The sequence below is a fragment of the Hydractinia symbiolongicarpus genome, chromosome 6 (assembly GCF_029227915.1).
Source record: "Hydractinia symbiolongicarpus strain clone_291-10 chromosome 6, HSymV2.1, whole genome shotgun sequence".
In the NCBI taxonomy this organism is placed as follows: Eukaryota; Metazoa; Cnidaria; class Hydrozoa; order Anthoathecata; family Hydractiniidae; genus Hydractinia; species Hydractinia symbiolongicarpus.
Window position 1 is genome coordinate 9,956,846 of NC_079880.1, and position 18,481 is coordinate 9,975,326.

At 36.1% G+C, this 18,481-nt stretch overlaps 2 protein-coding genes across 2 annotated transcripts; both read right to left on the reverse strand.

Annotated features, from left to right (window-relative positions):
* Positions 1-4,252: 4,252 nt before the first annotated feature.
* Positions 4,253-7,738, reverse strand: LOC130646951 (uncharacterized). The gene has a single exon (XM_057452632.1). It carries the CDS (start codon positions 7,560-7,562, stop codon positions 4,902-4,904), a length of 2,661 nt encoding a protein of 886 aa, XP_057308615.1. The 5' UTR covers positions 7,563-7,738; the 3' UTR covers positions 4,253-4,901.
* Positions 7,739-7,882: 144 nt separating this feature from the next.
* LOC130646950 (meckelin-like) lies at positions 7,883-16,898 on the reverse strand. Its single transcript, XM_057452631.1, has 5 exons — positions 16,200-16,898; positions 13,501-14,471; positions 9,885-10,914; positions 9,383-9,562; positions 7,883-9,023 (listed from the first exon to the last, which is right to left on the reverse strand). The coding sequence occupies exons 1-5, from the start codon at positions 16,780-16,782 to the stop codon at positions 8,782-8,784; spliced, it is 3,006 nt and encodes a 1,001-aa protein (XP_057308614.1). The 5' UTR covers positions 16,783-16,898; the 3' UTR covers positions 7,883-8,781.
* Positions 16,899-18,481: the final 1,583 nt, after the last annotated feature.

Genomic DNA, 18,481 nt, shown 5'->3' on the forward strand with positions numbered 1-18,481 from the left:
CTTAAAAGATTATCAGGAGTAAATACCAGAAATAAGTATAACCCATTCTTTGTTTTGTGTTGAACTTCCCGATCTCTGTGTGCATTCGTGTTGGAATATTTTCGTTCATACTGCCCAAACAGAAAAGCCCTTTTTCCCTACCTTGTTCCACAACTAATCGAGGCAAAAAAAAGTGTTGGTTTCCTAGACTTTCACGTCGTGTACCCATTGGAATTTTTTTTTTGTGTTGGTATTTCCGCTTTTTATTTTTCTGTCAGGATATAGGCCAAGGTCTTATGGGGAATGCAATTGAAAATGCAACAACATTCTACTTTTATCTCTGTTCGAACTTTTACTTTATGTAAATTTGTGCTGCAGCATTTTTTTGTTTTTGCAATGCAACATTACTGCACAACCCCCGTTCCTAAACTCCATTCTCGTTCCAGAGTTCTTTGAAATAAACCTCAAAATACTACTTTAAGATTTCAACTCAAAGAGCTCTGGGGACAAGAATGTCCAGAGTCCGTATCTGATTCTTATAATCTTGCTCTTATAAACAAATAAGAAAAATTAGAATGAAATTTAGTCTGTATATTACGATGGCCCCTATGGCTCACTTCTCTTTTTAATAAAAAACACTTTTCTTCTTAGTCAAAACACTTCTCTTTACTCCTCCGAAATCTTCTCTTAGGTTCGAAACACTTCTTTTCCAAAGTTTGAAACACTTCTCTTCCATGAACTCAAAAAATTCCCAGACCTAATTCTAGTCTGAAATATTGATTGAGCTGGTTTTAAATAAATGAAAACCCTCGTACCCAGGCATTTTTGACTTTTCGAAATATGATGGATCCATCGTGTTGTTTTGTAAAAAATTGTTAAAAAAATTACTTTGTCATCTGCAGGGGCGGATTTAGACTTCGGCCACTTCGGCACTCGCCTAAGGAGAAATTTTGCCAATGAGAAAATCATGTGTATCTAAATGTAGAAATTGATTTAAAGCAACGCATAATTTTTATTATAAGCGTTTAATAAGATTCCTTTGCGCCCAGGATCCGAGGTAATATCTTATCTCCACTCAGGAGTGTTTGCCGAGGCTCGATCCTCCTTCGATGTGCTTTGCCGAAGTACTATGGTTCTTACAGTAGTCAAACAACATTTTGCCTCATTTCGCTGACTTTGTTTCTCTCGATTCCTCTGTTTTCTGCCATAAAAACAGTCGACTTCGGCGGCCGCCAAATTGTGGACTTTTGTACTCTCTTAAACAAAAGAAAAACAAAAGAATTATGACGTCGAGAAAAATCTCGCTGAGGTGTGGACTTTTGGACTCTCTTTAAGAAGAAGTCGTCGAAATTTACGTGAAAGAAAGATTGATATTAGGGGATGGGTGCGTATGAATAATTTACTCTTTCTATTGTTATTGCCTCTCGGTAGCCGGTCTGTTTAATGGGTTCGGCCAACTTCGGCGCGCACTGAACTGAAAGATGTCTAAGGAATCGTTTTGTATTGACTTGCAGCAAGTAAACGGAGGTTTTAAATATATGATTGCAGAATGAAGTTGAGCAATGCTGCTAAGAAGAAACATTACTGGAAAACATTTATTCTCTGTGTCGCCTGTGATTGCAGAAGAAAAGCAGTTTGGCAGAAAAGCAGGCCTTGACTTAACAAAAATAATAGCATCAATTTAATGACTAAGGAGAAAAAAATCCTAGCCTGATATTTTTATAAAGCACCAGTATAATAGAAAAAAGCATGTGATTTGCTTGGTTAAGACACTATCATGATTTTGGCGACTATAAGCAGCCATTTATTTTGCTATTGTGTCAATTGATAAATACAATTAATTACTCTGCTACTAATCTAAATTGATTCGTTTATTCATGTGCATGCTTTGGGACCTGCTAAAATAAGCTGCTTGTAAATTGAGCACGTGTTAGCCAAGTATTTTTCTTGCAAAGAGTGAAAAAAATATACAAACCATAGGGGTAAAATTGCAGACCAGATTTTTAAATTTTTTTGTGAAGGGAAAGCTTGGGGCCACATGCAGAGAAGTGTCAAAATGCAGAAGAGAAGTGTGAGAATACAGAGAGCTGTTTGAATCACAAAATAGAAGTGCTTTTAAATTGGAAAAGAAGTGAGCCATAGGGACCTTCGTCGTTTTACTAACGTCGTTCCTTGTACCTTTGTGACATTGGAAAAATGTTCGTTCCGCCATCTCTATCTCATAAAAGATGACCTGGGGACGAGATGGTATTTTTACCTATTACGTAACTTCGCCAAAAATTAAAAAAAAGGAGAACGAGGGCATTGGTATACATGCATGACGAAGATGAATCTCAAATCACGAAGACTCTCTGAATAAATGCTTTAAATTTTATTTCACCTGTTGATTTCATTTCGCGCACGAAAATTGAATTGCCATGAAAACTTTTTTCTGTTTAAAAGTAGAAAGCTGTTGAGTTTTTTGTGCTAAAGCCAAAAATTCAGCAAATAGACAAGAGCCGTTAAATTTTTGGTGCAATTAAATTTCAATTATCAATAAATAAATAAACAATCGTTGCGTTGGATTTTTCTTTTGTTTTAAGGAAAAAACAACATCTTAAGGCGGCGTTTACATAAAGGTTTCACTTCGCACGAAGTCAAAATTTGATACTTCTTATGCGCTATGAAAACACTGGTACTGTTTACTTGAACAAGGCGAAGTGAGTTTCACTTCGGTCTGTGAAATTTCACTTCTGTCTGAAATTTCGTTCGACAATTCATCGTGCAACCTCGTCCCCAGGACTATTTGCTTCTCAATGGCGCTGCGCTTTTTGATAGTTATCGGTAAAGGGTGCTGGGGTCGAGCTTGTTCATCGTGTAAACAGACCGTAGTAAAAAAAGTCAAAAGTTTAAATACTTTAAAATCAATATATCGCGCACCAGTTTAAAAAGTGAGAATACAAAGGAAAAAGTGAATAATTCTCTGCGTGCTGCCTGATTTTCTTAGCAAATGTCTTACGCTATGCGGGGGATACGAATTTGTTCCTACAAAGAGCTTCCTTAGCGCCCAGACCCTGCGCGTTATGAATCTCCGTAATGTTTAAATAAACATTATGCGCAATTAAATCTATATTATAATACCCGTATACGTCTGTCTATCTGTCTGTCTGTCACGCAAAATGGTAGCTTAGCTGCGCAATAGCGAGAAGCACGCAATGCGGTATAAAAAGGACGGGCGAACCCGTGGATTTTCCACGGGCTAACGACTAGTATCAACAAATCTTTTTAGCGAAATACGGCCCTTTAACACGGACCACCCTCAAAGTGAATATCTACCACTACTCGAAGTGAAAGTGCGATCGGTTATCGAACGCCACTTATTAGAAAGTTAGTACAAAAGTTCACACCTTGACAATGAAAAGAAATTTCTATTTTTTAAAAAAGTGCATATGCGACCTGAATGTGTAAAAAGATATTGTAGTTTAAAGCGTAGTTTACACTGAGCGATAACTAGCGATATCCAGCGACAAATAATGACAGCAGGTAACTTTTGTTCTGCGTAAAGTGAAAATTATCGTTATTTATCGTGTGTGCTGTACAATTTGCTATAACAGTGGATATGACGGAGATTTGCTTTTCGTTAGAAGTTTTCGTGAAAATTCTTTTATCTCCATAACAATAGACTAATGTTGTGGGCAACATGGTACCCTAGCTGCAAAGTGAGATTTCGGACCAACCCGGGGTGACCGCCTTTAGGCAGTTGATTATTTACCCAGTCTTTTTTATGCGCAAGCAAGTGTTTCAACATGGTCAAGAATATATTTCTGTTTATGTTGACACAAGATGAAGCTGGCGAACTTTAAAGATGAGTTTTTTCACTATGTTGTTTGATACTCAAATTTTTTTTTTTTTAGCAGACACTACCTCTAAAGCTAGTAACATAGCATTTTATATTAAATACAGCTCCTCGTGCTGTCTCTGTTCCCTCGTTAAAACAAACTTTCGATTTACTGATATTTAATATATTCTACAGACATTAACTTATTGTACCGCCAAAAAAAATTAGAAAATAAAAATGTATAAAATTCATCATAAAAAATTAATTATTCATAAACAGGTTGTCTAGACGTTTATGTGGTTCTAAAGTGTGTATCATTTCTTGCACCTTGACTTTTTGTGAGTTTTACGTTTATTACACGCCATTTCTTAAAATGTGCGGGGTTTGAGCTTATTGAAGCGTTTAGTACCCCCTTGGAGGCTCTATAGCACAGAGAGACAAGAAAAATCCTTTAGGCACAATTAACGCCAGTGTTAAAATACATATACTGTCTGTAATTTTGTTTGTCGAAATGTAAGAGCACATTTATAAATAAATCTCAAAAAACATAAGGGGAAATGCAAGGACATTAATAAAAAATCAGCATTAAAAAAATTAATGTATAATACTTTATAATCACATATAAAAATTATCACTATTAAAAGGTAAAAAAAATAAAACACGCCCTCTGAAAAAAATTCATGACAAAAAAATTAGTGACATAAAGATCAATACATATGGATTTAAGGACTTTTATAACATGACAGGCTCGAAATTTAGGCCACTGTTAAATAACTAGCCAGACTAACAAAAATTTAGAATTGAGCAACCGAGACTTGACAAGCAGTCTGTATATTAGTTTGGTTCCCAATAAATGATAGCATTGAAATGAAAAAACAACGTGTCAAGCTGAAATCTTGTAACATTTAAATATTATGCGTAGCAACTTCGAGGCTAAAATCACAACTAAGGTTGAAATGAAAAGTGGAGCTGCTTTTAACAAAAACGTGTGTATACTGGAAAGATCTACAAAGTAAAAACCATAAATAAAAATTTGTATCTTCAAAATATCTTGGTTGATAGCAGGACGGACGAATATATACGCATCTGTTATGGCGAAAACGAATTATTCTTCAAACGCTGTCCACTTTATAATCATCTCCTCCAAATTCGCAACAATCCTTTTTAATTCTGGACAGGACTTTCGAAATTTTTTGAAATGTTCGATCATTTTTTCGAACTCTGGAATTAACGATTGAGAAAAGACACTCGAATCGTAACCAATCAACACTTTCATGTTTCGCACATAATCTTGTAGCATTCTACTGTGCAACACAACTGGATGTTCGTACCCATAATCCTCTTCAAAACAAGGCAGATTCATTTCACTGATATTACACGCATTCACATAATCGCCTTGCTGCATAATACAAAACACCTCCGCCATTTCACAAAGCAAAAGAAAACAATGGCTGCCACCAAATGTCTTTCTAAAAATGTGATGAATTTTTGTAAACATGTCGAGAGCTTCCTCACTTTCACCCAAACAGCTCAAGCATCTAGCAATCCAAAAATCAATACACTCACGCATCAATGAGGTTTCTTCATCTTTCGCTTTCTGGAAATAATGCAAGGCATCCTCTAATTCGTTTTTTTTGAATTTACGTATCGCCATGAGCAAGTTGGAAGAGGTGAATTCTTTCTCTAACTTCGAAAGTGATAATGCAATTGAATGATACTTAGCGTGATCTTGCTTCTTACCTTGAAGGCTCGATATTGCGTTTTGAAATTCTTCAAATTTCTTCAGCACATCAATGACTTCATTCTTTTGTTTTGTCAATTCAACAAGAGCTGGATCAGTGCTTGCATATTCATCTTTCAAGGAGTCATACAACGCGCCAAGAAGTGTTAGCAATTCGGAAAATTTTAAAGTGTTGTAGAATGCCGGAAGCAAGATTTGAAGATGTTTCAAAATCTCACACATGACTTGGGTCTTCTTTTTGAAATTTGTCACAATATGCAGTAAGTGATGTCTCCACAAGCTGCCATAGTTGAAATGCTGCATGTTCACTTTTCCAGGATTAAAAATCGACTCTAAAAATCGAAACAAATAAGAATCGATTTCGAATTGGTCGGATTCTGAAAATGCAATCTGAATCGACTTTTGTACTAAACTGTGTACTGTTAGAAATGATCTTCCATTATGACAATAGGAATTCACGAGAGAGTACGAACATAATTCTCGTACTGCCTTGTTTACCGCAATAAGATTGGAGTTAAATACTCGATTCACTAATTGCTGGTCGATATTTTTCCCATCAAGAAAAGACAAGCAAATGATAATGTCAAGAGCAAGGGATGTGTTGTTTTGCTTCAGCTTTTCTAGGGCCATTTTCCAGGTGGTTAAAACAGTCTTCTGATAGCAGACGTCATCACCAGGTTCGGAAAGCAACTCTGTGTTGTACTCACGAAACAACTCGATGTATGCATCCACACGCATGTTATTTTTGACGATATACGAGACGCATTGTTGTAGTCCTAGTGGCAAACGTTGCACCAGATGACAAATTTCTTTGCAATTTTGATCTGTAAGGACATGCGCTTCTAATAGTCTACCACTTACGAACTTTTCAGCTGCATGAAGTGGAAGAACATCCAGGGCGTACTTCACAAAGCGTTCACCCCAGTGAGTGAATTGGGATGTGATCAGGATCTTTATGGAATCATTCGGCGAACCAATCTTGAAATACTCCTCCATAAAACTGTAATCGTTCGCGTTATCAAACACAAACAAAGCGCTTCGCTCACCAAAAAACTGATAGACTCGATGAAGGAGCGCAGCAGATTGAATCTCTTCTCCGTTGTAGTCTTTTGTTGGGGCTTGAATGCATTCCGCAATGCTCTGTATCGACGATTGAAGCGTATATCGCGTTTCGGCGTTAATCCATATGACGTTATTCTCGTAACAAGTAGCGGCATATTCGTGACAGTAATACCTCGCTAATTCAGTTTTCCCAACACCACCGAGACCAGTGATGACAAATGCAATTTTTGAACGATCCATTCTCAACATTTCTTCATGCACACTCTGAACATCCTCCTCGCGAACAACGTGCGACGGAACGTTAGGTAACACGCCATATGAAACGCCGTTTTCCACTGCATTTTGGAGTTTCTGTTTTTCGCGTAAAAGTTTTTGTAAATTATATTGAAGCCTCAGATTAGCATCGGTGGCTGTTTGATATTTATTTAACAATTTTTTATCGAGGTGTTTTCGCTTGATGTCGTTAATATCGGTAGATGCACATTTCAAATGTAACAAAGCTTCACTGAGTTCTTGCCAAAGAGCATTGAATTCATTGCTTGAAATGTTTAACCCGGGGTAGTGTTTTAGTTCATCTCGATTCCTTTTCACTCGAACAATAAATGCTGCATCTGAAGTGTCTGTAGACGGGGGGTTGTTATACCAACCTTTTTCAGGGGGTTTAATGTCACAAATTTCCACGAGCAACACAAACAGTAGCGTAATATCAAATTGTTTGGAATCCGTCTGCTTTGCTTGCGGAAATAACACACACCATTGTGGATACGTTATCACCTTTCGTGACCTGAGTTTGTTTAATTTGGAATAGACGGTCATTGCTTTTAACGCTCTGTAAAGTTCGATAGGATTGGGTGGGTAATAACTATGGAAGTACCGTTGCAAGGTTGACGTAGCAAGACCAAGCAGGAGTTGAAGTCGAACGCCATTTTCTTCTTCGTCTGTCAGACTTGTATTATTCGACATCTAAATAAATTCGAATAATCAAGTAAAATTACTGATCAAGAAAACTATGCATAATTAGTTTGTAATCTAGATTGATTGCTTTCTTATCCTTACAAAAAAACAACACGCATCAGACTTAAAAAAATTAAAAACGTTTCAAAAGTGGGATTAATCCCATGCTCCTTAAAGAATACAATATAGCAGAGTATTTAAAAACTAGTCAAACCGTGGAAAATCGCCAGGGTCGGTCGTCCTTTAAATATCACATTTCGTGTTTCCGTAATAGAAAGGCAAACAAACAGATAATGGCCATCATTGTAGGGACAAAATACAAGTCAAAGTATAACTTACGTAAAATCAACCACATTGTTAAACTATGTAAAATATAAATAAATATATACGCAACTAAAAAATAGCAGTTTGCTATAATATGCAGACTGGCTGGACACCAAAATATATCCACATGAATTTAAAAGAAAAAGGAAATAATCCTTCAAGAGATAGAAACTAGACATGAAGCCAAACCGTACCACACCTTGGTTTCACGCTTTGTCATACCCTTTCTTCACACGACCAACATGTTGTCTAGTGGAAAAATACGAGCCCATATGAACAAGCCCGTTTATATAAGCTCGTTAACTTTGGCCAATATTGTTGTAGTGTGACCATTCAACAACTCGTTGGTCAATATTTTACCAATCATTAAGAATTCAAGTGAAACTTCGAATGGAATGTTTTCATTTGTACTAACTTTCATATTCTTACTTCGTTTTTTGTTTCTCGTGGAATCCAAAAGGAAATTGCGCAGCTAATTCGCAGCCAAATCCACCATTGGCTTCGTGAAAATACCCCTACTGATGATCAGTCCATATTGAAAACTGACTCGCGTGTTGGCCAATGTTAGCCAACATAGCGCAATGTTGGTACAGTCTGACATCCATCCATCTTTTTTTGTCTGAATCTACGTCAAATTATAAATATATAAAATTTAGGATACATAAATATTGAAATTTTCGTACTGAGAACAGATCGAAGAGGATATTTTGTCTTAAAAAGATTACTGTAACACACTCATTGTTAAAAACTCCTTTCTTTTCGCCAAAGAACTATTTCTACTGTCAACAATTTCTCTTTCAGAGAAATTGAAAAAACATTCTAAATATATCAGAGCGATATCGAAACATCTTTTGTTACGACAAGTAGCGCTATCATTGTATTTCGAATCTGTGCAAAAAATATTCTAAATCAAAAATCTCTCATCCACCATCGTCTTGTTTGCCAGGTTCTTTTTACCAAACGAATCTCGAACAGTTACTATAACAACGTCAACAAAGTACGCACACACGGCAGCCGAAACAAAGTTCCACGATGTGATCCAATCCATCATGATAATAAATAATAAATTAAAAATTAACAGACTCCACTCCTGTCCATAGAGCAGTATGTTGGTGAATGAACGTCCCTCGTCATTGTAGAATATACCTAAAAGAAAATACAAAAATGTGGATAAAAAATACATCTGCTTAATGGAGTAAACAGTGATATCTATTTGTAAATAATTAAGTAACTTTTGTTCGTACTTATTCGTGTTATTATTGCTATTTTCTCTAAAGTAAGTCTTCGCGAAAAATCAAATGGTATCGATCATGCGCAAAAATAAATCTCCACAAAAAATTTACGAAGCATTTCACTGCTGGCGAAATTCGTTAAATTTGTAAGAAAAGAAGTAACTATCGTGGCGGCAAACTCTTTTCATCCTTGCTCCTATCATGTACAAAATTGTAAAAATTAATTACAAGCCGTCCCCTAGATTGGTCACCGCCCTGTCACGTGATACTTACTTTTATCTAATGGCGGTTGCAATTCATTTTGTAACAAACGTTCCAACAAAAATTTATCCTTCACCATGTAATCGTTGTCACGAATTGCATGCTCCACAAATGAAGATAAATATCGATTCATATTGCTGTACGCCATCACACTTTGTTCCAAAGGAGGAGAAAGAGTACTGCCTGGAAGTCCTGAAATAAACAAAACGTGACATCAAGCAAGCGAGATGGTATTGCCAACACTATGAGTGACTTAAACTGTTTGTCTCCAGTTTAGTCTATTAAAATAAACATTTTTAAAAAAGGATAATTAGCTACAAAATAAGTTATGACAATTTGCTTTACCCATAAGTTGTCCATAAATTACTTTTTTTCAAACAAACAAAAAAATATCCGACGAGAGTTACGCATTGGCGTTCGCAGTATTGTTGATGTGAATTACAAATACTGACAGGTTAAAAATAAATTCCGCATTTTTTTTGAAACCCTTCATAACACGTGTTCGATAAAATACCTGGGTTTTGTCTAGCTGGAGTTTGACCACGTCTTCCTTGCTGTATGTCTCTTGTAAGCAAAGGCTGAACGATTTTCGCGTATTCATTACGAAACTTCGTCGTAAGGGCTATCTCAAATGTTTGCATCTCTGTGTTCGCTTCCAAACCTCTTTTACCACATAAATTTTCCTCTTCACGTTGAAACTGTTCATACAACTCGTGCAAACTCGTATCAGAACGTCCGTGAACGGACCGACCATGAATATAATACCCATAATGTACTTGCGATATTAAAAACACACTAATGTTGCTCATGGAACAGAAATCAATAAAATCACCGATGGCATCGCCAACAAAGCGTTCATAGAAGAAGCCGAACAACAACCATTGCACGACGGCAATAACAACGTACAATAAACTCACAACAGCCAAACGTAAACAAAAATTAACATCGCCTACATAATCCACTGCACTGTCAACTGAAAGTCGATTAGTAGGATCGGTGGTCGTCCAGTGTTCAAACCCTGCAACTTTGAAGAAAAACAAGACCAGGATAATTTGCAGGGTTGGTTTTATACGACGAATAGTTTGAATTTCACGCCATTCATTTGCAACGAAAAGTGTTCTCATGACGCTGACGGGCGTACTTATACTTTTGTTGCCGCTCTCTGACGTCATGCTTACTGCACCACGTGGTCGCTCCCAGTCCACAAAAAATATATCAACATAAATTTGACTAAATAATATATAACAAACATCAATCGTTTTCATGACGAAAGCAGCAATAAACAAGCCTTTAATGATGCCCTGTTGTGCATCAGTCGGTAGGAAGCGTATGACAGTGGTCTGTTGTTTAAAAAAGAACAACCACTGCACGCAAGTACCCATCAGAACAGCTACAAATACGAACGTCAAAGCACTAAAAAGGAAAATGAGAAAGATAATAAGGCTGTTGCAATCTAACATGAGCGTTCCCTGTCGTCGTCTCCAACTCATAATTCTGATGACAGCGTAGATAATACCAAGAACTGAAAGGACACCAACTGCAATCTAAAAGGTAGAGTAAAAAATCATCAGCAAAGCTGGCTATATGGTTACGGCAAGAAAGTTAAAGTTCTAACATACTTTTGTGTATTTCTGGGACAAACTGCTACGTAACAGGAAGGGAATGGGGCCCTAGCTGAATGGACATGGATAGTTTAATTAGCATTTCACCATTTGGTGACTTTTTAAAGTAGATAGAATCAGACAAACACATTTGTGAACTTTTGAAGAATTCAGTCTTTGAAACTTAAACTTGAAACCATTGTGCATTTAAAAAAAAATAATAATGCTATGATGACAGATAATTTTGACAGACATCAATTTTTGACTAAGTTTAATTTCCAGGACAATGCAGGACAATTGTTAAAATTCCAGGACTTTTGCGCTCTATGAAGTATATATACTTGCTTGATCTTCCTTGTTTCCTTGTGAGAGAAATGCTTTAAGAAATGGGTAATACTTTATTAGAGCCGGTAAACATTAAACACAGTGACTTTTCTATTGAGAACAGACTTGAAAACATAGCACAGAAAAATATTATAAGAAGAATCCTTGTGGAACAAATTTTCACCCGAGGTAAAAACTTTTCAAACTTAAATCATATCACAACAACATTGGCTTTAAACCTCTTGGATTGAAAATATTCACATTACTGTCTCCTTAAGAGACAAGAGAGGAGTTGAACGTCCTCCACCATACCTTAGTTTAAAGGGGCGATTGTGGAAGTCCCATGAAATGCCACATAGTGATGGTGTCACTTTAAAAAACACCCAGTCCGGTCTGTGAACGGTTGGCGCTAGGAAGGGCATCCAGCTGTAAAAACAATGCCAAAACTCTTTATTATGCAATTTGGTTTTGCTCCAGGGCGTGGCACTACAGATGCAATATTTTTACTCAGACAGCTTCAGGAAAAGTATTTAGGAAAGAGAAAGAATCTCTATTTTGCCTTTGTAGATTTAGAGAAAGCTTTTGATAGAGTGCCACGTAAAGTTATTTGGTGGGCTATGAGAAAATTAGGTGTGGATGAGTGGCTAGTTACGATGGTTCAGTCTATGTACAGCAATGCTAGAAGTCGTGTCAGGATTAACGATTCACTTAGTGATGAATTTAGTGTAAATGTTGGTGTACATCAGGGTTCTGTACTTAGTCCTTTGTTGTTTCTTCTAGTCTTAGAAGCGCTGTCAAAGGAGTTCAGAACAGGTTGCCCATGGGAGTTATTGTATGCAGATGATTTGGTTCTCATAGCAGAGTCGATGGAAGAATTAGTTGAAAAGTTTGAGAAGTGGAAGAAAGGACTAGAAGAGAAAGGGCTGAAGGTAAACACAGCAAAGTCTAAAGTCATAATAAGTAGCATTGCAGCCAAGTGTGACCTTGTAGTTGGAAAGTGGCCTTGTGGAGTTTACAGGAAAGGGGTTGGTAGTAACTCAATTTTTTGTCAGACTTGCAAGCATTGGGTACATAAGAAGTGCAGTAGTATTAGTGGAAGGTTAAGAGCTGGCATACAGTTTGTATACAAGCGTTGCAAAGGTGAGATTATAGAGAATGAAGTATTTCCAGCTTTAATGATGTACAACAGTGGCTCGTTAGAGATAGTTAAGAACTTCTGTTACTTAGGTGATATGTTGGGCAGTGAAGGGGGTGTTGGAAGAAGTGTTACTTGCAGGATAGGTTCTGCTTGGAAAAAGTTTAGAGAGTTACTTCCTTTATTGACTAGCAGAGTCCTGTCAATTGAGGTAAAAGGTAGGTTGTATGAGGCCTGTGTAAGAAGTGTTATGTTGTACGGTAGTGAGACATGGGCAGTGAAGCAGGAAGATCTTGACCGTTTAGAAAGGAATGATATGAGAATGGTTAGATGGATGTGTAATGCCAGCCTGAGAGACAGAAAGAGTTCAGATGAGCTAAGAAGCAGGCTAAGTCTCTGTAGAATTAAAGATGTTATCCAGATAAGAAGATTGAATTGGCTGGGGCACTTGGAAAGAATGGAGGAGGATAATTGGGTAAGAAAGTGCAGAGACTTGATAGTTCCTGGGGCAAAGCCCAGAGGCAGACCGAGAAAGACTTGGCAGGAGGTTATAAGGACAGACTTGATAGAGAGGAAGTTGAGTTTAGATCTAACACAGTCTAGATCAGATTGGAAGAGGGTCATTAATATACCCCGTCCAACCCATGCTAGCATGGAAAACGGACGTTAAGCCGAGAATGATGATGATGATGATGACTGTCCGGTGGGCTTGTGGTAGAACGTTCGCCCCCAGTGAGGAAGGTCTAAGGTTCAAACCCCGGCCGAGACCTGCCAGAGACTATAAAAGTGTGAATCAGTCCTTTCTACTTAACGTTCAGCATGAGAATAGGATTGATATCTTAGGCGGTTGTCTAGTTGAGCAGTTGTTGTGCTCACAGGCTTTCCGTAGCTCAAATGGGACCTTAAAATGGACCAGAACCCCCTCTGCTGGACCATCACTGATAACAGTTCTATTAGGAACTGAAGAGGTAAATAATAATAATAATAACAATAACAATAACAATAATAATAATAATAATAATAATAACAATAATAATAATAATTTTAAAAAACACAATGCATAAGCTTACCTCTATATTTCTTTTAATATCATCAACATTCATTTCATATGTCACTCGAAAACTTAACGCAGCATCACCAGAAGGAAAGTTCGGGTTCACATTTGCAGTGACATAATTAATTTTAAGTAATGGTGGATAGATTTGTCCATCACCTCTCAATCGATACAATAATTCGATGCTGTTTGCGTATTTGATCTCATGCTGTAAAACAGTACTTCCTTCCTCGGCACGTCCACTTAAATTATCAACCAAAAAGAAACGCCTTGCCAATCTCCAGTTTGACCTATCAGAATCTTGATTAACATTATTCCCACCAAACTTTAAATTTTCCACTAATACAGGCACAGGATACAAGTTCCCATCATTGAGGAGTAAATATATATCATAAAATATGGTCTGATATGAATTAAACAATTTCATAAGATTCATTTTACATTCTGATTTATAGGTGGTTGTAAATAGGTTTGCATTTTTGGAGATATCATCTAATACAGAACACATGTGTAAAATAGATGAATCGTTATGAATTCCAAGAAATGTCCCATTTGCAGCATAAGATACGAAAACAAAGGTGATTTTTTGACCCCTCTCGAACTTCATGGTAATATCAGTTTTATCCAATACCTCAAGTGAACTGTCAGAGATGTAAAATAACCACGCCATTGTGGATGGCCAATCGGGATTAACTAAAGTGCCGGTATACGAATTCAAAATAAGACGGTATTCCTTACAAGCATCTGTGGTAGCAAGTCTTGGATTTTGAAAATTGTCTTCCAGATACATATGCATGACACAAAGATTGGCAAGCATTTGACAAGCTGTAAAATTTTGGTCTTGTTTGCAGAGAGCTTGCGATGCAATCAGACGATCTTCATAGTAAGCTTTGCTGGCAGGTGACGGACTTAATATTGGATCGGTGACAAGGGTAGTTGTAGCAGATGAAAAACAAACACCAGCTTTTTCACTGATCGTTACTCCACCTAAATTAATTAACATAAAAATTTTAAACAGGATTCAAATGTATTTCTCGTAAGCAAATTCATTTCCAAATTAGTTTTGTTAAAGGAAAAAAATGATTTCAGGGGTAGACTTAACATCGTAGTATCTAATGACAGTTTGTTTAAGGTTTAATATTAAAATACAAAATTAACTTTCAAACTTTAAAGTGAACTGTTTTGTAAGCTGCTTGCTAGATTATCCAGGTTGATTGCTTAACTTTCAATTTTAAAGTCTGTTCAGTTATGTAACAGGTGTTTTAGTTTTGACCCAAATCTCAGCCTCAGTCCTTAGGGAACCAGTACCATACTTATAAACATCTTAACAGTTTTTGAAGTCACTGTAGTAGGGAATGTTTTATCTATGTGTGCAAATCTTCAAAAGAGTAGGACGCACTTTAACTTCCCAGCTACAAGTGACAGTCTTTCTAGGTCTAATGCCTTAAAATTATTGGCCATGGGACGAAGAATACCCTGGCTCTAAATTTAAAAAATACTAGTTTTTTAACCATAAATTAGTTTGTTTTTTAAATTGTCTCAATCGGATTTAGTGGGTAACAACCCACCAAACCCGATTGAGACAATTCTTATTTCTAAAGACAAAGATGAACCTTAGGCTTTATAAAATCCAAAAACATAAAAAATGAATCCTTATCCTCACGATATTCACTGCAAAAAAAGGTTTAAAATTTGACATGCTTGTCTGCTGCAGAATTTCGTTCAAGGGTTACCATATTCACACTTTTTTTAAATGATTCTTTTACATTTCTAAAATTTTATTATTTATCTAATCCGAATTTTTTTGTTTTTTGTAAAATTTGAATCATTTATTTTCACAACATTACACCTAATGTAATTTATGCACACAAGTATATAATACTATTGTTAAAACTAATCATGCAGGTTTTATGTATGTTTTATGTTAGTTCTCTTGATGGATATTAGTTTTTCCCTCATTTGTTTAACTACCGTAAATGATGGAACAAGCGCCCCCTGCTGAATAACCGCCCCTGCCGAAATAAGAGCCCTCCTCCCCCCCAAGAGATATTTTTTCAATACGCGCCCCTGCTTTTGTTTAACTTATTTTACTAAACAAAAGTGAAGTTTTATCTTAAAAGCGGTGTTTTAATGAGTGTTTCCTCAGAGTCTACCTCCTCAAAAACCAGCTGAAGGTGGCTATATTTTTCTTTCTTTCTGGAAACTCAGTTGAGAGGATATTTTCTGTCCTCTTATTATATAAAAGTGAAAAAAAGAAATAAAGGGACACATTTTACTTGTTTTTATTTTAGTAAAGTTAATAAGCGCACCTGCCGAATAAGCACCCCCCTAAACATAAACATTTTAAAGAAGCGCCCCGGGAGCTTACTCCATCATTTACGGTATGTGAAAATTAAACTATTAGTCGTTTTTTCCACAATTATTTAAGGATAACTGAAAGACTTTTTTTAGGCTCAAAATGTCAATTTTCTTAGAACCACAAGAACCAAATCCAAAAGTAACAACTGTTTCTGTTTTTAATGTTGAAACATTAAACAAAAACAGGTGGTAAAAATAGAACATTATTCTCATTGAAAACTCCTTGTAAGAAAAACAAGCCTTTGGAATAATAAAAATGAACATAAACAAATAACAAAAGTATATATACATATATATGTATACCTTATGACTTCTATAATTTTTACCTATTTAAAGGATAAAGATAAAATAACTTACCAGGTCTTATACCAACTGGACAAACACAGCGAGGTGTAATTCCTAAGGAAGTTGTTATGCGGATGACATTCTGACTGCAGGGTTTACAAACTCTTTCAGATGTACCAGGGTGAGTTTCTTGTTGACATGTTAAACATTGCTGACGTTGATCAGCATAAAATGTACCATCTTCTTGTCGTTGAACAGCTATTTGACCAGCAGAACATCCCCTACATGTCCTTGTCCCAGGATCGTAACCACCACTTTGACATTTAATACAATCCCATCCATCATGAGAAGTCACTTCTTGGTTACCACAAGCTTGGCAAGTGATTGTTGGTCCTCCACGATTTTCTTGAAACTTGTAACCATTCTGGCAGGCACAAGCTAGTGACTCTTTGCTTTTAATTTGATTTACTCCACATTCAATACACTGAAGACTTGAAAATTGAAAATATTGTGTATCAGCGCATTTTGTGGGATCTGAGAGGGGAATGATGACTGTTCCACTTACGATATAAGTAACAGAGAGCGTTGATATTATATTTACTATGTTCATGGTTAATCTAAAAATTGAAATGCATGTTATAATAAAAAAAGCCATGGGGAAAAAATTATGGACACTGCAATTCAAATTAAATTTTTGCTGCCATCGAAAAGTAGGACAACTGCAACGGCAGTGAATGGAATGACGAATGTATGACGATTTGTACGAAGCTTAGAAATCACTGTATTTTGTTTAAAATAATGATCACACAATCATTTAGAAAAGTCCTCACGCTAATGGATGTGTGGGTATTATTTATGATACTATCTTGTAACCCATTTCTACTGTTTTTTACATATAATTTACAAAAATTGACCCTTAGCTGGGAAGAAAAGACATACAGGCTGAACCTTCCACATCACAATAGCTGCCCTACTCGTTATCCATCAGGTGAAAATCAGATATTTCTGTTGGATGCCAAGAGAATTATTACTGTTCCTGGTTCGGAGGATCTGATACCTAGTTTGGGGGAAGATATGCCTGTTTCAGGGGTCTCATGCATAGGTATATCTCATACACAGGATCCGGGGTTTGTAGGTTGCGTCTAACTGCTGTCCTAGCTATGATGTGCTGGGTGTATAAGTGCATCAGTAAAAAAAATTGGTTTGCACATCGCTGAAATTTTTAAACTCTTTACATGTAATAGCCAATAAAAAGTTGTTTTTGCTATCATCATCACATTGTTCAAATGCATAAAAAAAAGTTTAACGCAATTAAAAACAGCATTTTTCATTATATATATAAATCAATTTCAGTGTTTCCCATAGTGATTTAATTTAACCACATATATATGGGTATAAACTGGTTTTAATGATGCTGTAGAAGCCCGTTTAGAGCTTTAATGGTTATATTGCTTTATGCATTACCGTGGCAGTCATGCCAACAATTTATTTTTTATTGTTATATATATTTTCAATTTTTTTCTTTTTAAGTTTGTAATCGCATACAAGTCTTACTGATTTATTATGTGCATTAATATATTATTGTCAACAAATATTCGCCAACACAAGCTTATCCAATTAAAAAAATATGTTTGTGCCTACGCAAATTAATAGAAAGGCTGTCCTTTTTAGAAATTCAAGCCAATAATAATAATTACATCAAAAGCAATTCCATAATTATTGCAACCATTTAAGCAAAAATAGACTTTAGAGATAATTTCAGTTGATCTCACATGAAGAAAAAAAACACATCACGAAATTAGGACGTAAATTTCTTTTTTTTTCTCGACCTTGGGCAAAAATGCCCTCCTTGTTCACCAGCATTCTTGCAAAGTTGTTTAAAGATATAGCTTAGTCAAAACTATGACATAATGTGGCAAATGGAGTTTTCTGACTGCAATAGCCTTTCGCGATCTTTAACTCTTTTAAACAATAACATGCATGTTGCATTTGACAACAAAAGGATTCATCAAATCTGATTGTTCTGACTCACGCAAGACGATAACAATAGAAAGCAATTAAGGTCGTGTGTAAACAAAAGATATGCGAAGATTCTTTACGTAGACATGAGATCGTTACACGAGGTCGTAAAACTCGCGTACATGTAAAGTTACATTCAAGCGGTACTGTAGTTCAACTAATATTATTAACTTCTTATGAGTAAAGTTGCGTGCACAAAGAAAAAAATAAAATTAGAATAGAACAGGTAGTTTGAAAGTGTTTTTATTTTCCTCGTTAAAAACAGTAAAAAAACTGGTGATAATTCAGCCGTTGCTTTGGATATTGCGAAATATACTCTTTCAAACTTAGAAGAC

Bases quoted from the DNA above. Each gene is read 5' to 3' on its own strand.
- LOC130646951 (XM_057452632.1), bottom strand. From the start codon at position 7,562: ATGTCGAATAATACAAGTCTGACAGACGAAGAAGAAAATGGCGTTCGA.
- LOC130646950 (XM_057452631.1), bottom strand. From the start codon at position 16,782: ATGGCTTTTTTTATTATAACATGCATTTCAATTTTTAGATTAACCATG. The intron at 10,915-13,500 runs GTAAGCTTATGC...TCTACCTTTTAG, and splicing joins ATATTAAAAGAAATATAGAG to ATTGCAGTTGGTGTCCTTTC. The intron at 9,024-9,382 runs GTAAGTATCACG...ATTTTCTTTTAG, and splicing joins GCAACCGCCATTAGATAAAA to GTATATTCTACAATGACGAG.